Below are 9,225 nucleotides of genomic sequence, written 5' to 3'. Positions count from 1 at the left end.
ACCATGCATAGCCGTAGCCCTCGAAACCCTGACTCTATTTTTATCCGAAACGAAGCGGCCATTGCGGAGCCACCGTCAATCAATTTGTCAATGGGATAACGAGTCGGTACCACTCCGGTACAAATCCAACCCCTACGTACCTCCAACGCATCTCCATCGCTTGAAACTTAGTACACTGAATGTTGTTAATAGGGGTTGAGCTTTTGCTGGTGTTGGAAAAGCGCGATGTATAGAAAGGTTAGTGAAAGAAGTCGATTGGTTTAGTTTGGGGACAGTGGGAGGCGCGGCGCCTGCGTAGTGGCGTCGGGTTAGTGGCCAATGACGTCAGGGGATCGATCCGGTGAGCGGCGCAGCCATCTCCGCTGTCAGAGCTTCACGTGTCCCCGTGATGCGGCTTATGTAAGACGCGCTGTGGACGCTGGCGGCTGGCACCTCATGTGCGGGCTCAGCTTCAGGACCAGGAACAGCCCTTCACAGAAGACGTCACTCAGATGGGGCGACAACTGCCCGCCTAGAGGCGCCGCCACGGCGACGAGCGCTTAGACTCTCCGTAGTCAGTCATAGTTGAATTTAGACGTGCTTCTGGCAACACATGACGTGAGCTACGCGCCGCGCAACCGCTTCCCAACTTGTCAAAGGTCAGAAGTTAGTACAATTTTATCGATAACCAAAATTATTTAGAGACAAATATAAATTTTGCTTTAAATCTCCTCTCGCCTATCTACGTTCATAAAAGTTTAAAAGTTCTAACGCCTCTATTTTAAGATGTCCATGTTATTCTTCTGTCTTTCTTCTTATTACTTTTAGATGAACACAAAAAACAATTTCTCTACCATTGTAATTTAATGTTTTAAAGCTTTAATCATTAAATAATCTAAATTTTGCGTTCTTCACAAGCTTGTCGACTTACGTATTATACTTATAATATATGTTTTTTCCTAACATCTTTATCTTTATATATGGTTCACGTTTCACTAATTTCGTTATAATGTACAATACTTTGTGATCATATGTGAATGTTTTCATTCAATTTGGATGTGTAACAGTTGACTTAATGCCATCAGTTATTCTTTCTTTACCCGCAAGACGGAAAAAGAGGCTTTTCATTTTTTTCCCATATACCTCATAGAAATCAAAAACAAATTAAGCTAACCAATAAACCTTTAATATTGTTTTAAAAGTAATTCTCAAGTAACAAATGGCATCTGATCTATAATTTCTGACACAGAAGATTATATTCCAAATCTCACTATAGAATTTTCTAACAGGAAAGACAGTCAAACATTCAAGATGATCAACATAGCTGGAGTGATCTCTATCATCCTCTTCTACGTCTTGATCTTGGCCGTGGGCATCTGGGCCGGTCGTAAGAAGCCACCGGGCAATGATTCCGAGGAAGAAGTAATGCTGGCGGGGAGATCCATTGGACTCTTCGTGGGGATATTTACTATGACAGGTGGGTTGAAATGAAGTCGTACATATTTAAAGGCACTTTCATATTAATACTCTTTCATGTCATCTCAGACCAAGATTTCATGAGACAAATCTGCCGTGATGTCTTTTCCCAATGGTATTCTGGGAGGTAGAGTTCTTCCATAGTCAATTTGACTTTATTAAGCATATTTCCTATAAACCGCAGGGAATATTTAAACTAACAAGGAGTTTTTATGTGATGGGAATATCACAAAACCCTGTTTTACTTTTAGAGGACAAAGTATTTTGTGAAGTGAAGATTATCTCAAATTAAAAAAGACATGTAAGGCAAGTTTTATATTTTAAATTTATTTAATATAGTCTTCAAAGATTTCATTTTAACATCTAAATCCATGACTTTTTTATAACTTAAAGCGGTTGAAATGAACGGATCACGGAGAAACAATTTCAGTTCCGAAAGTCTTGAAATATATTGTCCAAGTAGACGTTTCAATCAAATAGACCGGAAAGTCGAGTAAAACAGCAATAGATCAATTGTGTGATGAATAAAACGAAGAAGATGGTAATGTTTACCAAATGATGATAGATTTTGAAGATCTACAAAAGGTTATATGCTAGAGCAGTAACATATTCGAAGAACTTTGACCGACAATTAGATTGAAGGTTTAGAAGTTGTGTTCCAGCGGTCTTAAATTTTTATGAATTTATATCATAGCTGCACCTCATAAGTACTGAAGTAATCAGCCATATCTACGGTCTAAAATTTAAAATATAATTTGATAAGCACTATTCCTTGGTCGTAGGTCGTAGTTACGAATCTTTAAAAGGAGATAAAACATGATTTGGTATTTAACGATTAGTCCTATGCTTTCGTGGTGGATTATTCACGAATCTTTGAGGCTTCTGTTTGCATCTCATGAATAGATTGTTTCAGTTTCGGTTTTATAATTCGGTGGTTTTGTGCATGTGTTTGATGTGACATTTGTTACAGCAACCTGGGTCGGCGGAGGCTATATCAACGGTACAGCAGAAGCCATCTACACGTCGGGACTGGTGTGGTGCCAGGCGCCATTCGGATACGCGCTCTCACTCGTATTTGGTAAGAAAACAGATGTGTTATACCATATATACAAACAAAATACAGGTCTTAAAATAACTTTTGATGATAATGATGATGATTTTAGTACTGGTAAGTTGTATTTGGCTGTATTGTTTACGATCAGGCCATCTTTGGGATAAAAATATTGGTATGTTATATAAAAAAATAAATCAGACAATGATGATAGATATGATTATATTTGAAACAGGAGATTCAAAAATCACGCGTAATTAGGTTAGATAAAAGAATGAGTATTTCATTTGAAAATTGGCAAGTGAATACTAGTGCCTTAGAAATTTTGGTATCAAAAAGGTAAATTTACATAATGAAAACGAGAAAAGCTTCTTCTAGCACGTTGAAGAAGAGATTGAAATTTGTGAAATATAGCTTCAAACTTTTTTGGCTTTATACTTCTTTTCAACCGATTGACGCCCACTGTAGGGCATGGACCTCCTTCGGAAATGACCACGACAACCGGCCCTGTACTGCTCACATCCAGCGACTTTTCGTAACCTGTTACCTTAATTATGTCGACGGTCCATCTAGTTGGTTCCTACCGATGCTGCGTCTACCGGTTCTAGTTCGCCACTCTAGAACCTCTCGCACCCTTAAGCTATCGGTTGCAGGAGTGATGTGGCCCGCCTACTGCCACTTTCACACAATTGTTCGAGCCATTTCGGTGATTTTGGTTCTTTGGCGGATCTTTTCATTTCTGATTTTTAGTCTTTATTCGGTAAAAAAGAATATAAATTCTTATTATTTTTAACATACAATATTGAATTTTAGACATATTTAATAAACTGGGAGATAAACATATATTTATTTTAAGTAAGAAAAGGACTAATGGACAAAAATGCGTATGCGGTAAACACACTCTGTAGGCTCACTCTGTGTTTGGCACTAATCGGTATAACATAACTCCTGAAGATGCCCCGTGGAGGGGTAAAACACGTGTTGAGTATTTTAGCGGTGGCGGTTATGTGATTCGCATTGTTTGCCGCATATGCATTTGTCAACGGGCTGGTGGGCGGTGCACTTTGTTGCACGACTATCACTGCATGTGCGGAAGTGACTAAATATTGGTCCTTTTCTTACTTAGGATGGAATTTCGCAAGGTAACGCCTGATTCCATTAAATATATATTTATTTTATTTTCGTATGTGCTTGATGAGTTATGTCTGAAATAAAGAACTGTTTGAGGATATTCTGGGTAATTTTCCTTTTGTTATCAGGTGGGATCTTCTTCGCCAATCCCATGAGGAAACAGGGTTACGTGACGATGCTGGATCCACTGCAGGACTCCTTCGGTAGCCGCATGGGCGGACTTCTGTTCCTACCCGCACTGTGCGGTGAGGTGTTCTGGGCGGCCGGCATCTTGGCTGCCCTTGGTAAGTTTATTTTTCACTTATTTATGCTCTTTAATGTAAAAAATGACAACAACCTCTCTGTTTTTAAACGGAAAGAAATAGAGGATTGAATTTGAAAATATATTAACCTTTTATTGTAAAAAATTAAAATTTGACATTAATAAAAATAATTAATTTGCTTATGAAACTTACGTCAGTGACTTTCAACTTGCCTATAACTATAATAATAATTATAATCACACCTGTATAGATACAAAGATAATCATCAAGAAATAGATATTTTTAAGGTTAAAACACTTCATATAAAGAAGCTCGGATTTTTTAATTCCATTAATAATTTATGGTTCTAAAATAATCACAGTGTGTAGTGTTAATTCTCTGAAAATGTTCATCGTTGCATTGGAAGATATCTTCAAGCTGATAGATCAGAGCGAACTGCATCAACATGTAGTCGCATGGGCTGAGACCATGGAGGACCTGGGTACAAAGCTCGATGATCTCAGTAGAACCTTCGGACAAGTAGGCTTTAAAACACGGATAAGACGAAAGTGATGTCTAATTTCCATGTTCTGCCTATTCAAGTAGTTGTCGAAGGTGCTACACTAAGTTACGAAGTACACGAAGTTGAAGACGTCTATATATACTAGGACAAACTGTCCAGCTTGGTAAGTTCAACTTCGAGAAAGAGATCACTCGCCGGATCCAGCTCTGATAAGCAATGTTTGGGAAGTTCCGAAACATCTTTTGGTCCAAAATACCGCAATGACCAATGTTTTTCGCATACAGATCCAAGACGTGATTACACCTCATAAGAATGCTCAAAGGTCAGTCAATGTTCCACTTCGAGATTGAATCATAAATGAGGAGATCCACTGAAGAACCAAGATAACTGACGCAGCTCGAAGAATTGCTCATCTAAAGTCAGGAGCACATCGCTCGTGTAACCCATGGCACTTGCCGAATGGTTCCCATGTAGAGAGTATAAGCTGGTAGAAGTGTTGTGGGTAGATCTCCCACTAGGTAGACCGACGACATAGCCAAGGTAGCTGGATACGCGCCAGGACTAGTGATCGTGGCTACCTTTGGGCCTATCTTCTGCAGTGAATGTCTATCTGCTGAAAAGAAGAAGAAGAAGCACGGAATAATTAATTCTATTCATAATATTTCCTACTGAAATAATCACAGGGTATAGTGTTCACTTATATATGGATCTGTATATATATATATATATATATATATATATATATATATAGTTACTTTATAGTTTTTAATTAAGTAGTTTAATGATCTAAATCAGTGTTTTCTAACCTTTTATGTGCCATGCCCCACTTAACCCTTTTTAAAATTCTTACGCCTCACTGTGTAACATACAAATATAATTTTTATATTAAAGCGAAAGGATTTAAATCCATTTTTAAATTGCCCCCCTGTGGGGCATGGGCCCCACGTTGGGAAACACTGATCTAAATAAAATTTAATAGCATCGATTCTTGTATAGCCGTTTCTTTTACAAATCACATTTCGGTAGAATGAATCGTCTATTTGGTTAGTCACGCTACAAATTTAGAACTCACAACTCGCAATATTGGTTCAGTTTAGAACAGTATATGTTATGTTTATGTATGCCATGCCCCACCTTAGTCTTTTTAAATTTCTAATAAAAATATATATGTTGCATAGAGTATAGCATACGATGCTCTATGCAACATATATATTTTTATATTAAAGCGAAAAACTCATGTCGAGTCCACTTACGACTTGCCCACCTTTAACAATCAAATTTCCCCGCTGTGGGGTGTGGGCCCTGCTTTGGGAAACACTGGTCTAGGCTCCATCTTTAACATTATTTCTGCCATTTTAGCCGTAGGTAATTAGCCAATCAAAAGGAAAAAAATGTCACAAAAATATAGCCAAAAAGCCAGTTTTTAAATTTTATTTAGATTGTCTATCGAAAAATATTAAAATAAAATATATACGATTACATAATGCCAAGTATTAAGGGTACCATTATTACATATGGATATAGATATACAACATTTTCGCTATAAAAATATATACAAATAAATAAAAATTTAGTGTCTGTTTATAATATTTACTAACCGCTTTTTACTACATGCATATGAATATATGTAAGATACATATACCAAAATTACATTTTTTAATTTTCGTTTGTCTGTTTGTTTGTTCCGGCTAATTTCTGAAATGGTTATACTTACTTATTTTGCCGGAACTTATACTGGCAGGTAGATGATGTAATAAGAACTAACTTAGGCTACTTTTATTTCAGAAAATTTCTTGAACTAAATAAAAATTACTAATTTTTTTTGTCAAATTTCACAGACACAAAGTCGTGGGTAAAGCTTGTAATAAATAAATTTTAATAAAGTGTTATCATATAAAAGTAGAAAGTATATTAAAATTCCAAATCAATGTATCCAAGACAAATAGAATTCAAATAATAATACAATGCCAAAAAGTAAATGAAGATGTATAAATTAAAAATTAAATTAATGTATGACTATTAACAATTATTGTAACGAAATATCTTTTAAAATGAAAGTAAAAATTTACATATAAAAATTACATACACAGTATGTGTATCCGAAACAAAATAGCTGTATTAATGAAGTGGTTATATGTCGCTTACATGACGGACATTAGCAGTTCAATAAACCTTTTCACATTTTCTTCAGGGTACACATTATTTTATACATTACACATATTGTGTACATTATATTTGTACATATATATATGTACCTGAAATATTTATTATAAACATTTTATTCATGTCATCATTTATATTAGACTTTTTAAAATAAAAATATATATTGTCTCTGGAGGCTTTAGTGTCGGCATTTCTTACAAGTAATGAATGGATCAAATATTAATAGAAATTAAATTAAATAGTTTTTACATATGTCAGATTATATATAAAAGACTGTTAGGTAACCTAGCGGTAGAGGACTAAGACTTGTGATCAAAGGTCGCCAGCTCGATTCTCGGGATATAAAGTTATATATATAACACTTTGTGCATTAATATACAAGATTGCCGCTGCTCACAAATAAGTTTCCAGACGATGGGGTCTGCGTCATCTGCATGCCATATTACCACACTGCTATATACGCCTGCCAAGCGTGGCGATTTTAGTATCTTCTTCTTCCTATCAGCCGATAGACGCCCGCTGCTGGGCTTAGGCCTCTCTGAACGATCGTCACGATTATCGGCGCAGCCTGCATTCAGCGACTTCCCTTAACAATGTCGTTAGTCCATCTAGGGGGCGGTGGCAGGGGGGGGCGTACCCACCCCGCGTCTACTGTGGTCGCTTTGGTCTACCACTCGATAACCACATGCAAGAATTCTTCGGAGAGGCGTCAAAGAAGTACTCCCAAGACGCCGTACACCACCCGAATCATCTGGTGGCCCATGCGGCCGACTACGAACCAGATCAAGACTCATCAACAACAAAGCGTAGGCCACGCCACGCAATGCCGGACGAGGACGCACCGACAAAGGCATCAAAAGACGGCCCCCAAAAAAACAAAGGGGGCCCCCATCAAGAAAGTCACGCACAAGGTGAAAAGACACGCCCAAACAACAGGGCGCACCACCATCGAAGGAGAAAAGCAGCAGCAGCAACACAGCAAGTCTCTTGCAGCGCACCGAAGCGCCGTGAGACGGCGACTAGTATGAAGCAGTAGGCAGGAAATTTTTTTATTAGCTCTGTGATCTACGATAGCTGATTTATGAGCTCTGAGATCGACGAAATTGTAAGAGCCTCACAAGGCTAACAACAAGAACACCATTCGGAATACAGACTCGATAACCTTTCGGCCATTCGGTTGCATGTTGATGTGTTCCGCCTACTGCAAACGATCTTGCAGCGAAACGGTTATGGTATATCCCACCATATTTATCTTTAGGGGAGGTATATGCCTTGCAGTGGGCGTCTATGGGCTGAAACAACCACCACGATTGATAGATGTAAACGCGAACAGGTGCAATACAAAAGATAACGAAAATAATAGCTCGCTAGCATGTGTACATCAGCATGTTGCTTCGCACGAAGCCGGCGTCATACTTGCTCATAAAAGTTGGTCGGTAAAGATCTCGCGCCGGCGCGAGACCGGCAAGTGAATCGATAAAACTGTAACGAATGAAATTCAGGTTTAATTATGACTATCTCTTTCGTTAAGAATATCTTTTTGAAATTTAAATGTGTTTATTTAATATGTTTTCTAATCAGCGAATTTTAAAAATGGAAATTTTATGAATTAGTTTTTTGTTTTTGCGTTTCTCTATATATATCCATGAGATTATTTAGATAAATTAGTTGTTTATACGAGTATTTCAATATTTAAAGAAGCTAATTAAGAGAATATAATGTATTAATGTTGTTGTAATAGAAAGTTTTAGTTAAGGAGCTCGGGAATATCAAACAAACTTTGTACTTCCATAAGTTGTTTGCGCGCAGGGAACTAGATATACATTATGCAGGGGATTCGGATTCGATGCGAAGGGGTTGTGACGGGTGAGAAGGCGGGTGGCTGTCCCACCACCCACTCTTAGACTTGGAGTGATGTAATATTCAACAGATGTAACATTCGCTTTTAGTTGAGGTATAAGTCACAGAATTTTTGAAAAAGAATTTCTTTCTTTAAAAAATATGGGAGTCATACTTCAAAAGTACATTGTCAAATGTCACAGAATTAAAAGAATAAATTAATAATAAAACAAGTGTCGGAGTTATATTGGAATAATATTTAACTAGATGGCGCCACAGTAGATGCAACAAAAGTTTGTATCGCACTGTTTAGTCTCTGCCCTCATTACAAGTGCGAAGGTGTATCAGTTTAAGACTTACCCCTGCCCCCTCAAGACGGACGTCCCCCAGGTGCCTTGTCTATCCCCACTACTGTTTTCATTTTAAACAAGTGATATTCCCAGCAACCCGAACATTACCTTAGCCCAGTTGGCGGAAACCAGTGCTTTTCGCCACGGGCAGCCAAGACACCCCTCAGGGTAAAAGCCTCTTTCAAAGCTTTCCATTTTACTCTATCTTTGGCAACTTGGAACCACCCTTGACCTGCCGTAGCCACGATCTCGTCTGCCCATGTGGCATTACGTCTGCCTCGCGCTCTAGTACCTCGTGGTGCCGTACATTTTAAAACCCATTGTGTCCACCTGTTATCAGCGAACCTCGCCACGTGACCTGCCCAGCTCCATTTTCTTTGGAGGAAATAAGTAGGTGCATCTGTAATACACGTTTTTTTGCGGATGGCTGTGTTCCTTATTTTACCTTCTCTATAATAACATTCATGGGAG

The 9,225-nt window shown here is 38.0% G+C and overlaps 1 protein-coding gene across 1 annotated transcript in view; it reads left to right on the top strand.

Moving 5' to 3' along the window:
• The first annotated feature begins 1,290 nt into the window (after positions 1-1,290).
• Positions 1,291-9,225, top strand: part of ChT (choline transporter) — a 29,536-nt gene continuing 21,601 nt past the window's right edge. Inside the window, exons 1-3 of the mRNA XM_068769208.1 lie at positions 1,291-1,456; positions 2,426-2,533; positions 3,766-3,921. Coding sequence (XP_068625309.1) covers positions 1,291-1,456; positions 2,426-2,533; positions 3,766-3,921 — 430 coding nt within the window. The remainder of the gene's footprint in view (positions 1,457-2,425; positions 2,534-3,765; positions 3,922-9,225) is intronic.

This window comes from Battus philenor, unplaced genomic scaffold (assembly GCF_028537555.1).
Source record: "Battus philenor isolate CCGP_79_NKW_IND1 unplaced genomic scaffold, ilBatPhil1.0.hap1 SCAF_10, whole genome shotgun sequence".
NCBI lineage: Eukaryota > Metazoa > Arthropoda > Insecta > Lepidoptera > Papilionidae > Battus > Battus philenor.
The sequence above is the reverse complement of the archived record's forward strand: the minus strand, read 5'-3'. Positions and strand labels throughout refer to the sequence as shown.